We start from the raw sequence: 23,459 nt of genomic DNA on the forward strand, positions 1-23,459 counted from the left end.
GCTGCTTATCTCCTGTTTTGAGAGGAACATGGACCACAGTTTCCATAAACACTCGGTTGGATGAACTGGTCTTATGAGCTAGTTTTTACCCTTGGCCGCCAAAATCGACGTCTGTCATCAACGTTATTTTGAATGTGAAACATTAAGAGTCATTTGGATGAATACTCCGTGTTATTCTTACTTCCAGGGTGCCATCTGCTCGTAGCCGTCCTTGACGTGATAGACATACAATGTCAAAAAATGTTTAAGTGAATTTATAACAACATCAGATTGGCATAGATATAAATTCCCGCTCGTATCACCCGACTTCTATGAGCCAGATTCGAGTGATTCTCAATGAAAATTCTTTCCTCGAAGGAACTGTCGCTTGTTCCATTAAGACCAAAGGACCAAATTGATGAGTACCAGCAACATGTCCTGTAGCAAAATCCCTGAGAGACTGGTTGGTGAAAACATTATCAGACTTCAAGACACATTCTTCCATCATGGATGAGATAGAGGAATTACCATGTCGCGAGGACGCTATAGCTCTGAGTCTTACTTAGTGTCAATGCCACAGATGGATCCAGTCCTTGGATCAATCCAGAATTATGTAGTTGCTCTAGAAACATCTATAAAATATGAATATAATCTTGAACTGCCTTCTTCTCAACGACTTTCTTTGTAGATGTATCTTCTGATTCTAGAACTGATGTCAGAGCAGGTTTATAGAGACTAGAATCTGATTCGTTTCTTTGAAATTCCACCTATATCCCAGATGTACTAGAGCATGTGTGCCAGTATAAAATCTTGTTCCACTGAAGTCAATTTCATAAATTTCTGACATTCTACCTGCTGTAAGCTAATAAGAAATATGGTCTTCTGAGTTAATAACCCAAAGTCTGCTTGACGTAGAGGTTCACCTCCCTGATCAGATGTTTAAGGACTATATTTACGCCCCATGCCGGTGTCTTGCTTTTTTCTGCTTACCTTCTTAGATCTTCGAAGAGTGGTGAGTAAACTATCCTTGAAAAATCTACTTTTAAGGGCTTGTTTTTCCTTGACATTTTTCAACTTGTTTGATGAAATGACTGACTGCTTAAATATACCCATTGGCAAATTACTCATATGTACAGATTTCAATATCCATATTGATAAGAAAACTGATCCAACTGCAAAGAGATTCTTGAACCCAAAACCTCGTCCAGCATGTAATTATTACGTGGTGGTGTGTGGTCCTGTGTGCATAGAGCATTTATGTTAATTCTTCCAAGTCCGATTCTGTGTGAATCCGATGGTGAATACAACAGTGTATTGGACCTGGTTGATGTCTATAACAACACGCAAGAGACAGTTCTAAACAAACACGCTCCAATGAAGGCGTTCACGGTAACAACCCACCACAGCCTGGTACAACGATGATATCCGTGAAGTTAAACGGAAGAGGCGAAAGATAGATCGACAAATGCGAAGGACAAAAAGTGACTACACACAAAGAGATTCATGCAGAACAAAAAAATGCTGTGAACAACCTAACTGAAGATACAACACATGCCTACTTCACATCAACCCTGTAAAAGGCAACCAGTCAAAAGGAAGTTCTTCAGATTGGTAACGCCTTGCTCTTCAAGACAAAACAGAGTATTCTCTCTTCCCACTCATCAGCGCTGCTCTTGCCGACAAATCCAGCCACGTCTCTATGTCTCCAACTCCGGTCAACTAGCTACTCTGGATCAATTTGGACAAACAAGTTGCACTGAGATCAAGAAGTTTAGCATAAATAAAATAAAACAATATGCTGTTTCCTTGATCCTATACCAACATAGCTACTAAAAGTCTGTCAAGATGCGTTTCATTTGTTACGGTTTAGAAATTACTGTGATAAAAGGCTTGTGAGTCCCCCTTAAAACAGGAAAAGAGAACACAGACGAGTCTTCATAGATAGAAAGGCTATCTCCATGTTGTGAGGAATCTTCATTGAGTGATGGTTAAATACAACCTGCTGAATACCTCCTTGCGTAATATTTGATGGCTCCACGAAGGCCTGAGGCTGTGTGAAGGGCTGATGTTGTGTGACGGTCTCAGGCCGTGTGAAGGTCAAAAGCTGTGTGAAGGCCTGTGGCTGTGTGAAGGTCTGAGGCCGTGTGAAGGTGTGTGGTTGTGTGAAGGTCTGAGGCTGTGTGAAGGCCTGTGGTTGTGTGAAGGTGTGAGGATGAGTGAAGGTCTGTAGCTGTGTGAAGGTGTGTGGTTGTGTGAAGGTCTGAGGCCATGTGAAGACCGTGTGAAGGTCTGAGGTTGCGTGAAGGTCTGTAGCCGTGTGAATGTCTGAGGTTGTGTGAAAGCCTGAGGTTCTGTGAAGGTCTGTAGCCGTGTGGAGGTCTTAGGTTGTGTGAAGGTCTGTAGCCATGTGAAGGTCTGAGGTTGTGTGAAGGTACGAGCCCGTGTGAAGGTCTGAGGCTGTGCAAAACCATAGGAGCCAGTGTAAATGGTGAATCTTGTGCGTCTGATGACACACTGGTCTTTTGAGAATCCTGCATGCAGGTCTCAATCTCATCCTATATAGCAGATCAGTCTGTGAACGGTGAAGTAACTGTTGCAGGCCGCTTAGTAGTCGCAGATTTTATATCAACTTCGCTAGTTTCTGTGAACGATTCTGCTCTTCAGACGACAATTTCCTATCGTGACGATAGCATACAGTTTGGAGACCGTGGGTCGTAATTTAGTTGAAAACTATTTTAACTAAACGCGAAATTGAAACAAAAAACACTAAGTTATGATGAATAAAATACTTACAAGCAGGATCGAAATATAAACATTCCAAAAAATATAGAATGGCTTGGAAAAGAAAACAGAAAGTTTCATCAACTATCCCGTTGGGCGAAAATTGAGAGAATGACGAGTTATCGGCTGGTTGTGTTGGAGCGTTCGCGCTTGGGTGAAATATATTTAGTGTTCATGAGGAACACAAAACTGAATGTGTCCACGATATGTCCGCGAAGATATAGAGAAGCATTCAGCATGAGTCAGAATATTGGAAAACGCTCCTTATATATCCCTTGAAAAATGAGTTTTGATTTTGCATGTGTCAGTGAGTTTGGGAGTTTAATTCAATATGTTCTGTTTCAGAGTTGCCATAACTTATGGGAACTTTTACAATATGATAATGCACATTAGGAGTCTTTTTAAAGGTTGGTATTTGAAAAGTAAAATGACACGTGACAGGTGTTATGTGGATTGTGAGTGGTGTGAGATTACAGCTAACAAGCCTCACCGGTTGACCTATGTCTTCCTCGCTGTCATTGTCAGTGTTTTCATCATCATCACTTTTATCCTCAGAATCATTTTCGTGGTCTTCATTCATTCGTTCCTGGCCGTCTGCCATTTCCGTTTTAGAAACATCCCTTTCATCTGAAGAGGAAATATAAATATTGTATTTTGTCTGTGCAGAGTGAGTGAGTTTATTATTTATTACACATCGGCACAATTTCAGCCATATCGTGACTAAAACTAGTTCTACATCTAGTATAAATACATATAGTTTATACAACCCTGCCAACGAAGGACAGTAAAACAATTAGTGAGTGGGTGTGATAAGATTCAGAGTCACATCGACAATATTTTAGCCATATCGTGACTAAAACAAGTTTTAAATTTGCCATAAATACATTTCATGTCCGCCAAAAAAGCTAAGAGAAGTTAGGCAAGTGAATTTTATTAATATGGCAAAAAAGGGGGGTGCAACGTCTATCATCTATACTGGACGGAAGCTGAAGCTGTCATACATGCTAGCCGTCGCACCCCGATGCATGTAGATAGCACAACATTGTTGACTATTTACATGTACAAAAAGAAGTAGATACCTGAATATTGCGTACTACCGATGGAGTGAGCGCAGTAAGACAGGCCGAGTAACTCACCCATTACTGGCCCTGCCACTATCCCCATAATACGTAAGCCAGGGGCGATGCCCCCATTACTTATTACATTAAGGCTACTACTACAGCTAGTAGACACCAGTTCTGAAACATGCTAAAAAACATACTAAAACCGGAGTGAGCGCAGTAAGCCAGGCTGATTTTGACTGCCCATTACTGGCCCCTCCACTAACATGAGAATAAGTAAGCTACGGGCGATGCCCCCATTACTTATTGTTACACGACTGCAGATTTACACTGCACTACTGGTGCAACTAATTAAGCTGGAGTGAGCACAGTAAGTCAAGCAGATCTGGGCTGCCCATTACTGGCCCATCCATTGACAGGCTGGTAAGTACTTATGGGTGAAGCCCTCTATTGCATGCAGCCAGTAGAGTAGACCAGGTAAGTGTTACCCCTACTGTTGCATTGTCGGATGGAGCAGAGTAAAAACATGACAGGTATAGCTATATGAATATAACGAGTAACAGCATTTCGGTGCACATGAAAAACATATATATAAAATATACTACCTAAAGTACAAAAAAAACGTTTGTGGGTGGAAAGCTAATATGATTTAGCTTACCCAAAAAGGAGGCTTGCTAAAAAATGAGTAAATTTGGGGGGAGAAAATTTTTGAGGGGTGCAGAGCCGAGTGCCACCCAAAAATAGGTTAATAATAGCGAGTTGAGCAGCTTTCAGTGTAGGCAAAGAGGTATGAATATATCGAGTATATGCCATTGAGGACCACCGACCCAACGTTTGAATGAGATGGTCGTCGACGAGGTTGGCTGCTGCCGTGGTAGCCGCGCCAATACGGAACGAGTGCCCATTAAAGTCTTTGCTCCTATACCTTAGCCTGTTCAGCAGCAATTGCAGTTTGTGGAGGAAAAATTCTCTTCAGATATGGAGACATAGCGTGTACAGCTTGGAATCGTTGATTGTCAAACACGACTATCTTGACGCCTCTCCGACATGGGTCCGTCTTGGAGGACCGGAGGGTAAGCTCCATAAAGGAATTGTCCTCCGCTAACACAACATCATTCCTACAAAAATTGCTATCACAGTCAATTCCACGCAGCGAAGGAACCCTAAAAAGGCCAAACAAACTACTGCCAACACTAGGCTATCAACAAAAGGGGTAAAGCATCCTCGATGTAAGGACCTGCACATATGATCCAGGATGTCGACTGTGATGAGCAGTCGTCCTCTGGCAGGGTGTGCTTGCTGCCTTTTGATTCCCTTTAGAATGTACTCTAATCTGGGGAGTGGGGCCCCCTCTGGTGACCACAAAGGATTGCCCCTACCTGCTCTAATACAAAAGAAACGTATCCCTGCTAAGTACGTTTTGATTGATGTTTAAGCTATACACAGAACTGAATGGTAGTACGTAACAAAGTCTACCAGCACTACCTATCTTAATGGTCATTGGCTCCCTCCCTCTGCAAGCCGTCTGCGTTCTGCTGTTTATTTTGTTGACAGTTACATAGACAGATTCTTTACTACAAATGCATAAAATCGGTGATTTATAATGTGATTAAGTTGTCTGACAAAACATCTACGTGCACATTTTGAGATCGATAGGGTCATTGGATGAAGAAATATTTACACGAAACCGGGTCCACGTGCATTTTATGCCAAACTATAGTAACATATGTGAATATAGCCTATTGGATCTGGTTTGTTGTTTATCACCGCACTCGGGAATATTCCGGTTATGTTGTGACGCGGTCTGTGAACAAACGAGTATCGACTCTGGAGCTGTCTGGTTTTGAATGTATTGTATTTTGTCTTTAACAGGATAGCAAACATATAACTATACAAGCAGAAACGTTGACAGAGACCTGAACCGCGATTGTGGTGAATATATTATATGGAACATCCCTACATCCAACCATGCTCACATGTAGTACGGAAATATTGGAGAACAAACACATCCGATAAGAAAATGGCCACAAACCGCCCCTACTACCTGGACAACGAAAGTTACAAATATAATAATTACACATTTAACACAGTGCAGGGACACCTGTGACTGTCCACGTTAAATGGTCAAGCATTTCCAGCTATGGTGATGCTGAGGGTGGTGTTTATTGTGCAGTGTCGGATGCTGTTACTGCTACACTGCAATTGATGATGGAAGGCTTAATCCTAGAATGATGATGGATGTTGTAACCTGGATGGAGCAGCATTGAAAGGAGATAGATACATTTGTCAAAGTATCGCTATTGGCATACCTGGGAGTAATCCCTCCTCAACGTCGTCGCGGTTACGTGCACCTGAAGATCAGAAAGGAAATGATATGTAATGTATATTGATTCAGTATATTGCTGTGTATCTATGCTGTGTTCATGTGTTTAAAATATTTCAACCACAAAAATTAGGGCTATTAATATATACTGGCAAGGACAGGATTTCCGACTATGATGTGTAAGGTCGTCGATCCTGATTAAATTATTGATTTCCGTGGCATCTTACGACAATGATATGACACCGAATCAATCATGAAAATCCCACAGATTTCTGCTTGGAGACGAAAAGACACACCGCGTTGACAGATTAACAGAAGTGTAAGATACGCTTGGAAATGGTATTGGTAACTCCATGAACTGAGCACAGAATATATTTACTTAACAAATACACACTCATGATATGGTCAGATTGTAAGTTGACCCTGCCTTCAGGAGAGATTTCTTATGGATGTGGAAGATTCTAAGAGACTGGATACAATGTGTGAAGACCACTTTCGGTGTCCCCGCCGAGATATTGCGGGAATATTGTTAAAAGCGGCATAAAACGATCCCCAAAACTGAAAGTTAAATATGCACATCTAGCAGCCTGCCCATAACAACTCTATCTTCGAGTAATACGTGCATATATGTCACCAGTAGGTAAAGTATGAGTGAGTGAGTGAGTGAGTGGGTTTAGTTTTACGCCGCACACAGCAATATTCCAGCTATATGGTGGCGGTCTGTAAATAATCGTGTCTGGACCAGAAATCCAGTGATCAACAGCATGATCATCAATAGGCGCAATTGGGATACGATGACATGTCAGCGGGCCTGACCACCCGATCCTTTACTCGCCTCTTACGGCAAGCATGGGTCATTGAAGGTCAATTCTAACCCGGATGTTCAGGCGTCCATTCACTCAAGACGTTTGCTAGACATTTTTTTAATTTTACTTTTCGAACCTCTCGTACAGTTGTCGGGTGTACAATCTGCACGAAGTATTAGTAACATTTATGAATATAGCCTATTAGATCTGGTTTGTTGTTTATCACCGCACTCGGGAATATTCCGATTATGTTGTGACGCGGTCTGTGAACAAACGAGTATCGACTCTGGAGCTGTCTGGTTTTGAATGTATTGTATTTTGTCTTTAACAGGATAGCAAACATATAACTATACAAGGAGAAACGTTGACTGAGACCTGAACCGCGATTGCGGCGAATATATTATATGGAACATCCCTACATCCAACCATGCTCACATGTAGTATGCAAATATTGGTGAACAAAGACACCCGATAAGAATATGGCCACAAACCGCCCTACTACCTGGACAACGAAAGTTACAAATATAATAATTACACATTTAACACAGTGCAGGGACACCTGTGACTGTCCACGTTAAATGGTCAAGCATTTCCAGCTATGGTGATGCTGAGGGTGGTGTTTATTGTGCAATGTCGGATGCTGCTACTGCTACACTGCAATTGATGATGGAAGGCTTAATCCTAGAATGATGATGGATGTTGTAACCTGGATGGAGCAGCATTGAAAGGAGATAGATACATTTGTCAAAGTATCGCTATTGGCATACCTGGGAGTAATCCCTCCTCAACGTCGTCGCGGTTACGTGCACCTGAAGATCAGAAAGGAAATGATATGTAATGTATATTGATTCAGTATATTGCTGTGTATCTATGCTATGTTCATGTGTTTAAAATATTGCAACCACAAAAAATAGGGCTATCAATATATACTGGCAAGGACAGGATTTCCGACTATGATGTGTAAGGTCGTCGATCCTGATTAAATTATTGATTTCCGTGGCATCTTACGACAATGATATGACACCGAATCAATCATGGAAATCCCACAGATTTCTGCTTGGAGACGAAAAGACACACTGCGTTGACAGATTAACAGAAGTGTAAGATACGCTTGGAAATGGTATTGGTAACTCCATGAACTGAGCACAGAATATATTTACTTAACAAATACACACTCATGATATGGTCAGATTGTAAGTTGACCCTGCCTTCAGGAGAGATTTCTTATGGATGTGGAAAATTCTAAGAGACTGGATACAATGTGTGAAGACCACTTTCGGTGTCCCCGCCGAGATATTGCGGGAATATTGTTAAAAGCGGCATAAAACGATCCCCAAAACTGAAAGTTAAATATGCACATCTAGCAGCCTGCCCATAACAACTCTATCTTCGAGTAATACGTGCATATATGTCACCAGTATGTAAAGTATGAGTGAGTGAGTGAGTGAATGAGTGAGTGGGTTTAGTTTTACGCCGCACACAGCAATATTCCAGCTATATGGTGGCAGTCTGTAAATAATCGTGTCTGGACCAGAAATCCAGTGATCAACAGCATGATCATCAATATGCGCAATTGGGATACGATGACATGTCAGCGGGCCTGACCACCCGATCCTTTACTCGCCTCTTACGGAAAGCATGGGTCATTGAAGGGCAATTCTAACCCGGATGTTCAGGCGTCCATTCACTCAAGACGTTTGCTAGACATTTTTTTTTATTTTTACTTTTCGAACCTCTCGTACAGTTGTCGGGTGTACAATCTGCAAGAAGTATTAGTAACATTTATGAATATAGCCTATTGGATCTGGTTTGTTGTTTATCACCGCACTCGGGAATATTCCGGTTATGTTGTGACGCGGTCTGTGAACAAACGAGTATCGACTCTGGAGCTGTCTGGTTTTGAATGTATTGTATTTTGTCTTTAACAGGATAGCAAACATATAACTATACAAGGAGAAACATTGACAGAGACCTGAACCGCGATTGTGGTGAATATATTATATGGAACATCCCTACATCCAACCATGCTCACATGTAGTACGCAAATATTGGAGAACAAAGACATCCGATAAGAAAATGGCCACAAACCGCCCCTACTACCTGGACAACGAAAGTTACAAATATAATAATTACACATTTAACACAGTGCAGGGACACCTGTGACTGTCCACGTTAAATGGTCAAGCATTTCCAGCTATGGTGATGCTGAGGGTGGTGTTTATTGTGCAATGTCGGATGCTGTTACTGCTACACTGCAATTGATGATGGAAGGCTTAATCCTAGAATGATGATGGATGTTGTAACCTGGATGGAGCAGCATTGAAAGGAGATAGATACATTTGTCAAAGTATCGCTATTGGCATACCTGGGAGTAATCCCTCCTCAACGTCGTCGCGGTTACGTGCACCTGAAGATCAGAAAGGAAATGATATGTAATGTATATTGATTCAGTATATTGCTGTGTATCTATGCTATGTTCATGTGTTTAAAATATTGCAACCACAAAAATAGGGCTATCAATATATACTGGCAAGGACAGGATTTCCGACTATGATGTGTAAGGTCGTCGATCCTGATTAAATTATTGATTTCCGTGGCATCTTACGACAATGATATGACACCGAATCAATCATGGAAATCCGACAGATTTCTGCTTGGAGACGAAAAGACACACCGCGTTGACAGATTAACAGAAGTGTAAGATACGCTTGGAAATGGTATTGGTAACTCCATGAACTGAGCACAGAATTTATTTACTTAACAAATACACACTCATGATATGGTCAGATTGTAAGTTGACCCTGCCTTCAGGAGAGATTTCTTATGGATGTGGAAGATTCTAAGAGACTGGATACAATGTGTGAAGACCACTTTCGGTGTCCCCGCCGAGATATTGCGGGAATATTGTTAAAAGCGGCATAAAACGATCCCCAAAACTGAAAGTTAAATATGCACATCTAGCAGCCTGCCCATAACAACTCTATCTTCGAGTAATACGTGCATATATGTCACCAGTAGGTAAAGTATGAGTGAGTGAGTGAGTGGGTTTAGTTTTACGCCGCACACAGCAATATTCCAGCTATATGGTGGCGGTCTGTAAATAATCGTGTCTGGACCAGAAATCCAGTGATCAACAGCATGATCATCAATATGCGCAATTGGGATACGATGACATGTCAGCGGGCCTGACCACCCGATCCTTTACTCGCCTCTACGGAAAGCATGGGTCATTGAAGGGCAATTCTAACCCGGATGTTCAGGCGTCCATTCACTCAAGACGTTTCCTAGACATTTTTTTATTTTTACTTTTCGAACCTCTCGTACAGTTGTCGGGTGTACAATCTGCACGAAGTATTAGTAACATTTATGAATATAGCCTATTAGATCTGGTTTGTTGTTTATCACCGCACTCGGGAATATTCCGGTTATGTTGTGACGCGGTCTGTGAACAAACGAGTATCGACTCTGGAGCTGTCTGGTTTTGAATGTATTGTATTTTGTCTTTAACAGGATAGCAAACATATAACTATACAAGGAGAAACATTGACAGAGACCTGAACCGCGATTGTGGTGAATATATTATATGGAACATCCCTACATCCAACCATGCTCACATGTAGTACGCAAATATTGGAGAACAAAGACATCCGATAAGAAATGGCCACAAACCGCCCCTACTACCTGGACAACGAAAGTTACAAATATAATAATTACACATTTAACACAGTGCAGGGACACCTGTGACTGTCCACGTTAAATGGTCAAGCATTTCCAGCTATGGTGATGCTGAGGGTGGTGTTTATTGTGCAATGTCGGATGCTGCTACTGCTACACTGCAATTGATGATGGAAGGCTTAATCCTAGAATGATGATGGATGTTGTAACCTGGATGGAGCAGCATTGAAAGGAGATAAATACATTTGTCAAAGTATCGCTATTGGCATACCTGGGAGTAATCCCTCCTCAACGTCGTCGCGGTTACGTGCACCTGAAGATCAGAAAGGAAATGATATGTAATGTATATTGATTCAGTATATTGCTGTGTATCTATGCTATGTTCATGGGTTTAAAATATTGCAACCACAAAAATTAGGGCTATTAATATATACTGGCAAGGACAGGATTTCCGACTATGATGTGTAAGGTCGTCGATCCTGATTAAATTATTGATTTCCGTGGCATCTTACGACAATGATATGACACCGAATCAATCATGGAAATCCCACAGATTTCTTGCTTGGAGACGAAAAGACACACCGCGTTGACAGATTAACAGAAGTGTAAGATACGCTTGGAAATGGTATTGGTAACCCCATGAACTGAGCACAGAATATATTTACTTAACAAATACACACTCATGATATGGTCAGATTGTAAGTTGACCCTGCCTTCAGGAGAGATTTCTTATGGATGTAAGATTCTAAGACACTGGATACAATGTGTGAAGACCACTTTCGGTGTCCCCGCCGAGATATTGCGGGAATATTGTTAAAAGCGGCATAAAACGATCCCCAAAACTGAAAGTTAAATATGCACATCTAGCAGCCTGCCCATAACAACTCTATCTTCGAGTAATACGTGCATATATGTCACCAGTAGGTAAAGTATGAGTGAGTGAGTGAGTGAGTGGGTTTAGTTTTACGCCGCACACAGCAATATTCCAGCTATATGGTGGCAGTCTGTAAATAATCGTGTCTGGACCAGAAATCCAGTGGTCAACAGCATGATCATCAATATGCGCAACTGGGATACGATGACATGTCAGCGGGCCTGACCACCCGATCCTTTACTCGCCTCTTACGGCAAGCATGGGTCATTGAAGGGCAATTCTAACCCGGATGTTCAGGCGTCCATTCACTCAAGACGTTTGCTAGACATTTTTTCATTTTTACTTTTCGAACCTCTCGTACAGCTGTCGGGTGTAGAATCTGCAAGAAGTATTAGTAACATATGTGAATATACCCTATTGGATCTGGTTTGTTGTTTATCACCGCACTCGGGAATATTCCGGTTATGTTGTGACGCGGTCTGTGAACAAACGAGTATCGACTCTTGAGCTGTCTGGTTTTGAATGTATTGTATTTTGTCTTACACAGGATAGCAAACATGTAACTACGCAAGGAGAAACGTTGATTGAGACCTGAACCGCGATTGTGGTGAATATATTATATGGAACATCCCTACATCCAACCATGCTCACATGTAGTACGCAAATATTGGTGAACAAAGGCATCCGATAAGAAAATGGCCACAAACCGTCCCTACAACCTGGACAACGAAAGTTACAAATATAATAATTACACATTTAACACAGTGCAGGGACACCTGTGACTGTCCACGTTAAATGGTCAAGCATTTCCAGCTATGGTGATGCTGAGGGTGGTGTTTATTGTGCAATGTCGGAAGCTGCTGCTGCTACACTGCAATTGATGATGGAAAGCTTAATCCTAGAATGATGATGGATGTTGTAACCTGGATGGAGCAGCATTGAAAGGAGATAGATACATTTGTCAAACTATCGCTATTGGCATACCTGGGAGTAATCCCTCCTTAACGTCGGCGGGGTTACGTGCACCTGAAGATAAGAAAGGAAATGATATGTTATGTATATTGATTCAGTATATTGCTTTGTATCTATGCTATGTTCATGTGTCTAAAATATTGTAACCACAAAAATTAGGGCTATCAATATATACTGGCAAGGACAGGATTTCCGACTATGATGTATAAGGTCGTCGACCCTGATTAAATTATTGATTTCCGTGGCATCTTACGACAATAATATGTCACCGAATCAATCATGGAAATATAACAGCATCTACTCATCGCTTACGATAAGCATGGGTTATTGAAGATCATTTCTAACCCGGATGATCACGGGTTCATTCACTCAAGAAGTTTGTTAGCCATTTTTAATGTTTACTGTTCGTCCTCTCGTACAGTTGTCACGTGACGAATCTGCAAGAAGCGTTAGTAACGTGTGTCAACATCTCCTAGGGGACCTGGTTTGTTCGTTGTCTAACACCGCACTCAGCAGTATTCCAGCTATGTTGTGAGGGTCTGTGAACAAACGCATTGTCCAAAAGACAATACATAAAGAGAAACTTGGTGACCTGGATTATGATTGAAATGAAATCATTTTCTAAAGCGGTTAAGTGTAGTCGTGGAGATGGGGGATTCCATGTATATTATGGAACACCATTGTATCAAACCATCCTCACATGGAGTCCGCAGATATTGGTGAACAACTACATCTGTTAAGAAAAAGGCCTAACACGCCCCTACTATCTGGGCAATGAAAGTTAATTAATACATAGTTCTAACAGAGTGGGTTGGAACTGTCCACGTTCAATGGTCAAGTATTTCCGGCTTTGGAGATGCTGGGGGCTTGCTTGTGTTTATTGTGCAATGTCGAATGCTGCTGCTGCTACGCTGCAATTGATGATGGAAGGCTTAATCCTAGAATGATGATGGATGTTGTAACCTGAATGGAACAGCTTTGAAATGAGATACTAAGATATCTTAACTCCAAATTGTTTATTTATATACTTGTCCTATCTGGCGATGTGCACTTCTCTCTCTTGCTTCGACGCTGAGTGGAACGAATGAGAACTTGCCCTGCTGGCCTCCCTTGTCCATACGCCCGTGTTCCCCAGGCTGCTCTCTTTATAGGACAGGTCCCTAGTCCCATGCTGAGCGAGCCGCACGCTCCCCTATCTACCCACATGGCTACCCCAGAGTGATCATTCTCTTCTTGGAGCCTATGACACTTAACTGTAACTGCCGTGATCTGAGTTGTGGGGAGGCTGGGCGGTATAAGTTTATAAATATACAATTTATAGTTAAAATTTCCAAATTTTTAAACTTCTCCTATCTCATGATTTGCACTTATCCCACGGTTGGACGGCGGGGAGCAGATTACCCTAGGTCAAAGCACTGACAGTATACACTGTATAGGCTAAAGACAACCGTAGATAGCAAGGGACAAGAAAGGCCGGATCTGAGTAGCATAGTACCTATACTAGTGATGGGTTGTCCTGAACCCCTTGGCTTACTAGGCATGAACGCTCCTAAAGAGTGGGTGCTCCCGGGCGATGTGGTGTTCTGCCGCAACTCTTGCATATGCAAGGGGATGCAACTATGCAAGTCACCTTGCTTCGTCACGATTTATCAGAGTATCCCCGTAATTAATGACTTACGACTAATACTCGGGCCTGTACCTGCTTCGAGACAACTCCCCAAACCCCATCTCAAAGAGGGGAAAAGGAACTGAATTGGAAAGCTCCCAACTTTCAGTACCAGGACAACACCACATGACTTCCACTCCTTACCACGGTAACACCACAACGGTGTTCTAAGGTATTTAGGAGCTAGAACGCCACGAAATCCAAAAGTCAGGAAGAACTCAGTACACTGACGTGAATGCTCCGTGGAGTGGAGGTCAGCAAGCAAGATTGTCGAACACTTCTACATCGCAAATACGAGAACTACCAACTGTAGATCCGTGTTGACACTAATTGCAATAACCCAATAAAACTGAGTGAAGAGGTAAACTCAGAAGGACAATTCAGAATTTTATTCAGTATGTACAGGAGATCGAATAGACGCGCACTGTACTCATCTGCATTGATGGGCCGATGACAGCTGCTTGGCCAATACAAGGTGTCCAAACTGTTGGAAACCCTTGACGTCAGTGATGGATACGTCCCTCATATAATGTGAGGAAAACACTGTATCCGAGTGCCAAAAGCAACCCTCCATGATGACCGTCAAGGAGCAACAGAGGCTAACGGCCACCTGTATGTGTCAGAGTTGCCCTTGCCTTGGATGTCTCCAGGAAGGTTACTTTGGCATCACAGTCATCAGTGTCAACCTCAAGAACTTTCCCAACATACCATTTACATCGTAAGTAGCAGCAAGATATCTTCCAACAACTGGGATGGAAGGCAGTGAAGATGACGAGACATTAGGTTCAGCAGCTGGTTTAAGACTTCCCCATGTCTCAGGGATACGGTCTAGACACCATGGTGACAGTGCCAACTTTTACACATTTCGGAGACATCCGGCACAGTAGCAAGAAACAATGTTTCAGAAGAGCACACCGTCTTTAATCAGAACTGCATGTTCTTGGAGCTACTTTAGCTTTCGACATTTATAGGTGCTGTGCATCTTCCTCTATCTCAGCCGTGGAATAGAATCTAAACTGTATAGATTTTATATTCATATTGCCCTGTTATAAAAGTCTCGAGCAACCTGAATGGTCGCTCTGCCTTATGTCACTGCTTCTAACGCTTGTCGTTTACAAGAAGATGACACTTGCTACTTACCAATTATGAATTGAATTTTGCCAACATCAAAGCGAGTGTGATGCCGCCATCAGTGGAAATCCGGCAGTAGAACGTCCAAGAAACACGTGACAACTCGCTGCATTCGATTATATGAGCGAATGTTAATCACCGATATTTTGCTGATTGTGGTTTGGTTAGTGTAACGTAACTGACGAAAACGTATCTGACGATGATATCTATATTTTTACACAAATGTGAAGATTTTATTTACGTGAAAGTTTACAACTGGTGTTTTCCTTTGAGGGACACATTGTTCTATGAAATAACAACTAGACTGGGATGTCTTTTGCGTTATCTGTGTTCTAGGTCCGTGAATGTGCATAACGTATCTGACGAAAACCAGCGTACCCTATGGCAAGAATGTATTATTTATTGTGATCATATTGCTGTATGAATTTGTTTTACAAGTTATGGTTTTATTATTATAAACATAACCGTACGAGCTATTATTTCAGCCACTGTTGACAAAAGTCAAATGTGTCCGAACCATCCGAAGATGACAATCTGTAACGTATCTGATGGTAAAAGTTGGGGACAACTGAACTTGAATCTCAGTGTTTCTCTACAGGACTGGCGGCCTCTCAAACTACTACATACATGTATGATGTCACGTGTTTGTGTTGTAAACGTAGAAATTCAAAAGTTTAGACTGTTGTTACATAATAATGTTGTTTCATCTGTCAAACAATACACCCTGCAGAGGGACACAGTTTTGAACAAGTTGCTCTTTGATATTTGTTTATAAAATCTGGCAAGAGTAATCTAAAATTGTTTTTTATTTGCTTCCTCAATTCAGTGTTCATCATATTAAACAAAATGGGTATTTCAAAGTAAAGTATTAATGACGTTCTATCAACGGGACAGCAATTTTGTTGAATTTGACATAACGGTATGCCAATCTTAACGTTGCGCTAAGATTGGGATTTTAGGGTTTTACGACTGGCGTACGGCTAGTGGAACGGCACCCTGCATGCTTAACCAGGGACTAGAGACCTGTCCTATGAAGAGAGCAGCCTAGGGAACACAGGCGTAAGGACAAGAGAGGCCTACTGGGAAAGTTCTCATTCGCTCCACTCAGCGTCGAAGACACGGTGGTGTCATCCAATCCTATACTGAACATATTTTACATGGTATTTTCTAAGAGCATATCATTATCAAAGAGGTACCAAATGACAGATCATTTTTCATTTTCTGCATTTCTTTAAGAAATATTATAACCACATTACCAACATATGTGAAATGTTGGATATGGCTTTGTTAATGTTTCCTTCAAATAAAATGGAAGCTTTACAATCATTGGACATCAGGAATATAGTGACTTTTTTTTTTGACAGTCGTATCAGGAATATAGTTACTACTTTTTGATTGACAGTCGTAATACGAAATCCACAAGATAAACAGGTCGGTGATATCAGAAACAACATCGCTCGCCGTCTATCAAAGGAAGTAAATCAATCGCCTGATGAAATATTTAATTTCAATGGCCTCTTCTCACAGATTTCTACTGGGAGACGCGAGGACACATGGCAATGACAGAATAACAGAAGTTTCAGGCGCACTTGATGCTGATTGGAATTGTTATTGGTTCTCGGTGAAATGAAGACAGATTATGTTTACTTACTTTTCTTCTTCTTCTTTCTGCGCCTAAAAGTAGAAACGAAATACAAGAGCAACAGTTGTCCATAAGATTAATATTGGTAAATGTAAACACCTTCAGGACACGTCTTTGCCAACACGTCCGAGCCTCCAAAGACTTACATGAGGTTTATAACAACTTGTTCAGCTTTGAAGCCGACTAATTCGCAATACTGCATCAGCTTCGACGCCATTATTTGTAACTGGGTAGTTTGCCACGCTCTTAAAGGCATGTTACTATGAATTGTGTCTGCAGCCGGCTTTTGAGATTGATTCACATAATTATTCAGTTGACACCTTTACATATCTTTCAAAAAAGTAGACTGTGTGCTAAATGTCCCCACCCCGGTGCTAGAGGGTAATCGTGACAGGCGATATTGGACATCGTTCACTTTCCAGAAGGAAGTAGTCAAGAATGCATGCCAGGCGGTCTAAAATAAGTCACGATTCACTTTCTATAATAAACGATGGTTATTTCAGAGACAGCAGACGGCAAGGCAGACAGACAACTGACGCAAACCAATAAACTCCACCAGCAGCTCACCCTAGAATGAGGCTTGAAGCAAGAAGACGTGTCAATGATCGCTCTGAGAGACTCATTTGAAATCTGAGCTTTTACCAGTCTGATCGGACATATAAACAACACAGAAGTCGCCTACAAACTACAAAAGTGTCCATAACGGTGTTTCTGGGTATTTTATTGTACATATGAACTTGTATAGTGATGGCGTTTGAATCATCACTAGACTATGTCAACTCGGTAATGGTGACAGTGCCGACACCCCAACCGGGTGGCGCAAAACAGGAGAGAGACAGAAAACGACGATCGTGACACAGACAGTACAAACAGAAAGCTAAATGGTGAGAGCGATCGCTCGTCGAGTATCTGCATTAATAAGGAGAACAATAAAAGTCATGAGATGTCATGTTCATGATATGTCATGTCATGAGATGGCATGTCAGTCGTGCTGTCGGCCATTGCAAATCTCACAACTCACATGGATAAACGTCTGGACTCTATTGAAGATAGACTATTAAAGAAGATGCAGGATATGCTAAACACAGAAATCAACTCAGTGAGAGGAGAGTTAAGTGAGAAGATGAGCGACATGAATCGAGAAATAGCAACATTGAAAGATAGACAGTCGGCCGAACATGACTGTTTACAAAAGGACATTGCTGAGCTACAGAAATCAAAGTCGTATGCAGAAGCAGCAAAAGATCGCAATTGTCAGCTGAAGATCATCCTGAAAAATGTGATTGAATCCAGTAACGAAAATGTCCTATCGAAAGTGAATGAAGTCATCACAAGCGGTTTGAAGTTGTGTGACGTTGAGATTGCTAGTCCTGTGGGAAAGACCTCTCAAAACCGAAGATACCCAGGCGTTATCGTCGCTACCTGCAGATCAGAAGAAGAAAAGAAGATTATACTGGAAGAAAAGAAACAACACAGAAACAGCAGAAGCTTTAAAGATGTTTATATACAGAACGACCAACCGCTTGAATGAAGGATCATGGAAAGCAATATGAAAGTACTAGTGGATACTATAGGTGATGGAAAACTGAGACTACACGACAGGAATCTGCAGCGAGTGGAAGATGAGGAGCAGCACAGGCTCCCAAATAACACCTCACATAGAAGACCCAGCGATCGCAGCCGCCGGGGTGACAGAGAAGGGTACAACATGCGGGAACATTACAGTAGAAATCGCATGAGTAGAACTCCACGTGGTTGTGTTTATCAACAAGAGTCATGTGACGCGCGAGTGACACATGTGACGGCGACATCAATGACAGAGCCTATCGACACTCACGATATGTAGCATGCGGGTTTTGGAATGTTTGTAGATTTTCTTGTAATTATGGCTCTGATAACAGTTACTATATTCTACGCTCACATATCATCATTATATCATCATTAGCATCATTATATCATCAAATCTGGACATTATTGGTGTAGCGGAAACGCATTTACAAGACAATGAATTATTGTAGTTGAAGGTTATGTGTGGTATTGACATAATAGAAAACACAAACATGTTCGTGCTAAATGTGGTTCGGGAGGGGTTGGGTTTTTCATAAAAAAATGATTTGTTGAAATATTTTCATGTGTGTATTATAGACTGTTCATATGAAGGCATTCTATGGTTGAAATTAGTGTGTAAGTCCAATTCTAATCTTGTAATTGTTACCCGTGTATGTTACTTACCGCCTGAAAATTCCACACGTCAGATTGATGCCAGTGAATTTTATGACTGTCTTTTAGCGCAATTGGCGACCTATCACCGACCTGGCACAACGTTTATATGTGGTGATCTTAACAGCCGGTGTGGTGGCTTGTTGGATTACATTGAAGGTGTTGATCAACTACCTGACAGAGAAATCTTAGATAACACTGTGAATGCACAAGGCCGTTTGTTCATTGACTATTTAATTAATGCCAATTATTGTATTCTTAACGGAAGAGTGCAGTGTGATAACGATTTTACGTACGTGTCTCCCAGAGGAACATCGGTTGTGGACTACTGTCTCTGTGCATACGAAGACCTAAACGAACTTAGCGATTTTAAGGCAATTCGACCCACTGAAATCGCAGATTCGAGTGACTGTGTCAGCACAGTGAACCCACAATCTGTACTTAAGTTAGATAATCCCTTCCTGACTTGGAAACTTAACATTATGTACGATGAATCTCCGCCTACGAGGCAAATGGAACCAGAAACGGAAAAGAAAATTGTATGTGACGTGTCCAATCTTCTTTCTTCTTTCAAATACTTTCATGACTTCGTCTGATATCTCTGAATAAATTGCTGACATTATTGCTTCTCTTGAATCTTCCCAGTCAACACAGGTTAATGTTGGCTATGCTTTTACTGATTATTAAGAATGTATCCGGAGTGAGATGCATAACACTCTTCCCACTAGGACTGTATTATTTGGTGGAGTCCGTAGTAATGAGAGACGGACAAGTCGAAAGGAATGGTGGACTAATGAACTATCTGAGTTATGGAATGAACTGTGTAAAGCTGAGAAGCAGTGGTGTAAAAGCAAAGGTGTACAGTAGGGACTTTTTAAACATGTGTATATCCAGAAGCGTAAATACTTCGACAGACGGGTAAAAAAGGTCAAGAGAGATTCTCAGATTAAAACAATTCAAAACCTAGATAAACTATGTGAAAATAATTCGGGTGAATGTTGGAAAACAATTGGTAAGGTTGGAGTTGGGCACGAGAGATAGAAACAGATTCCTATGGAGGTGCGTTTAGAAGACGGGTCTATCTGCACAGATAAGGAGACTGTTTTAAAGTCCTGGAAATCAGCTTATTCTAATCTTTTACATTGTAATGTTAGTGTGAATCCTGATCGATTTCCCTGTCCCGAGGGTGATCAGGATAGTGAACTGAACCAACCTACATCTATTGATGAGGTGAGGCAAGTATTGCTATCTGCGAAGGGAGGTACATCACCTGGCCTAGACGAGATCCAAACAGAAGGACTGAAGAATGACAACACTTTGGTGTTCCTCCATAGACTATTTAATCAGTCTTTTCTCTATGGCATAGTTCTATCAATGTGGTCGAAGAGCGCCATGCCATGCATACCTAAATCATCGACTGATGACCCTAGGGATCCCCTGGCTTACAGAGGCATCAACCTTGAAAGTTCTTGTTACAAACTGTACTGTGGTATACTAACTAACACACGCACATCGTTTGCAGAAAATAACCAGCTTGTTAGTGACTCAAAGAACGGGTTCAGGAAGGGTAGATCCACCCAGGAACACGTATGTAGTGTCACCTCCATTATAGAAACACGCAAAAGGAATTAAGAAATCTCAATATGTCGCTTTTATTGATTTAAGAAAGGCCTATGATTGCATAGATCGAAACGTGTTTTGGGAGAAACTCAAAAACAACGGCATAAATGGCAATATGCTGAGACTTAACGGTCTTCTGACACCCCTTTTCAATGTTACATGCGGTTTGAAACAAGGCTGTTTGCTCTCGCCACTCCTGTTTAACCTGTATATTGATGATTTGTTACGCACAATAGACGCTCTCAATATAGGTGTATCTATAGATAATAATACAATGGGAAATCTGGCATATCATTTTGTTTGCTGAGAAGGAAGAAGATCTTAATATCCTACTCGACTGCTTGCATAGCTGGTGTGTTTCAAACAGAATGACTGTTAATAGTGCAAAGTCGAAAGTAATTCACTTTAGATCACAGACTGTACCAAAAGCAAGTATCATATTTATGTGTGAAAGGAGTGTTTTAGAAAATGTTGAGAGTTACTGTTACCTAGGTTTGCTTCTCACAGAATATTTAGATTACGCTAGGATGGCCAAATCTGCAGCTAATTCGGCCAGTAGGGCGCTTGGCCTTTTTGATATCTAAATACAAATTGTTTGGTGGAATGGAATGGCTACGTTCACTAACCTGTATGCCTACGTTCACTAACCTGTATGATACAATGGTATGGTCCATTCTGGACTATGGTTCATGTATATGGGACTAATGCTGTCCAAAATCGTGCTATGCGTTTCTTCCTGGGGCGTAAAAAGTATGCCCCAAATCAGGCTGTCAATGGTGAAATGGCGTGGATACCCCCAGTTGTACGCCAGTGGGGAAGTACTGTAAGATTTTCTAAACGTTTATGTAACCTGCATTTTAGTCGTATTACCAAAGAAATATTTTTTATGGAGTGATCGATGGGCGACCCGCCGTAAACACAATTGAAACTTCCGCATACATACTAAGTTGTCGGAATTAGGACTAGCCTATTTTATCCCTGTGCATAACTGTTTTAATATGCATTTTATTTCGTCAGAGGTACGAGCTGTGTTGTATCAAAGGCATGTCACGCAGTGGAGAGAAAGTATTTTACAGCCACAAGGTCCGTCCCGAAAGGGAGGTAATAAGCTGAGATTGTATTCTGCTTTTCAGACATGTTTTACTCCAGCATATAATGTCTGTCATAGCATCCCACGAGCACATAGAGGTGCATTGGCAAAGTTTAGATGTGGCACAGCACCAGTCAGTATTGAACTGGGCAGTCAAGCCAACATCCCTCTACAAGAGAGAAATGTTTTAATTGTGTGAATGTAATTGAGGACGAATGCCACGTTTTACTTGATTGTCCAGTGTACAGTGTCGAGCGAAAGAATCTAATTGATAACTGTCTTAGAATTTGTCCGGATTTTATCAATATTCGGAAAACTGCTTTTATCTTATCTAATGAAACTTTATGTTCTGAAAGTGCCAAAACCTGCCATAGTATTTTGAAAAAGAGAAAATATGTTTTATATCAGTAACATGTACCAATTAGGTTTTATCGAGAAGATTCAGTTTCTATCACTTGTAAATACTTGTATATATACCGTCTCTCATAACTCTGTACGGAGTGGCCCGATGTTTTTATAATATATATTGCAATGTATCTTGTAACGGGGTGAGACGTAAATAAAATCTCTCTCCCCCTCTCTCCCCTCCACTCCCCTCTCTCTCTCTCTCTCTCTCTCTCTCTCTCTCTCTCTCTCTCTCTCTCTCTCTCTCTCCAAATGTCCAGAAGTGTAGGTTTTCATTGAACATGATTTATCATGAAATTGATACACAAGGGGGTTGTACCTCCGATAGGTCACTGCACGACCTGTGACAGTCTTAAAACTGCTCAACCTTTTTTGTCTGGCATGGGTTGCTGAATACCAATTTCTAGCCAGATTTGCACGGGACAACGAAATTGTGCGCTGGCGGAGACGCATGAAAATGGCAAATCTTTACAATTTCGAGGTACGTAACATGGAGACAAACTCTGAAATACTAACCGCTTAGCCTAAACTATACTCAAGTTTCCTTTAACCATGACTCACGTAACTTTGCCCTACAAGCTTTTCATCACTGTAAGCGGGACTATGCTCTTTAGTTGAGGGCTGTACTTTGTCACGATTATTGGGGTCTGATGGTTAATATGACTGCTGCTGTCACACTGTCCCTGTTTTGTGGATCGATGTCCATGATATGAATCAATGGATCGTCTGATTGATTGGCAATTATTGTCTGATCGTGAGTTATGTATAGGCCATAGTCATAAACCTAGGATACTGTTAATTATGGTGATAAACAGCAAATGAACAAAACAAAGAGTTTGTTAGAACTTACCGTATGATGATAGCCACTGCGCCCACAAGGATAAGGATAAGGACAAGGACAAGTGCTGTTACAACAACTGCAATGATGACCTGGGAACTGCATGTCAGTGCCACACACTGGGTATCGGTTGTATTACAGCTGTAGGTAGTACCTGTATAAAGAAAAACGCAAAGTCCTCAATGTTTTATTACAGACAGTAGAGACGATTGTGGTTTAGCTGTTACTACGTATTTTATATATCCACCTCTTACACATATTTTATGCATGACACTCTGACCATTGTACATCTATTAAAATACAATACAGCTTTTGAGTTAAATATATAAAGGCAATACTGAAAATGAAATTTTTCATTTGTCATCGTTCGTTTATA

General features: G+C 41.3%; 1 protein-coding gene across 1 annotated transcript in view; it reads right to left on the reverse strand.

Annotated features, from left to right (window-relative positions):
* LOC124253073 overlaps positions 1-23,244 on the reverse strand; it is a 28,642-nt gene extending 5,398 nt beyond the window's left edge. Inside the window, exons 1-8 of the mRNA XM_046686798.1 lie at positions 23,094-23,244; positions 16,920-16,940; positions 12,484-12,525; positions 10,897-10,938; positions 9,316-9,357; positions 7,718-7,759; positions 6,131-6,172; positions 3,251-3,387 (exon numbers count right to left, since the gene is read on the reverse strand). Of these exons, the coding sequence (XP_046542754.1) occupies positions 3,251-3,361 (111 nt within the window). The 5' untranslated portion in view covers positions 3,362-3,387; positions 6,131-6,172; positions 7,718-7,759; ... (3 more) ...; positions 16,920-16,940; positions 23,094-23,244. The remainder of the gene's footprint in view (positions 1-3,250; positions 3,388-6,130; positions 6,173-7,717; positions 7,760-9,315; positions 9,358-10,896; positions 10,939-12,483; positions 12,526-16,919; positions 16,941-23,093) is intronic.
* Between the last annotated feature and the right edge of the window lie 215 nt (positions 23,245-23,459).

The sequence above is a fragment of the Haliotis rubra genome, unplaced genomic scaffold (genome assembly GCF_003918875.1).
Source record: "Haliotis rubra isolate DU_JTF1 unplaced genomic scaffold, ASM391887v1 Scf530, whole genome shotgun sequence".
Lineage (NCBI taxonomy): Eukaryota > Metazoa > Mollusca > Gastropoda > Lepetellida > Haliotidae > Haliotis > Haliotis rubra.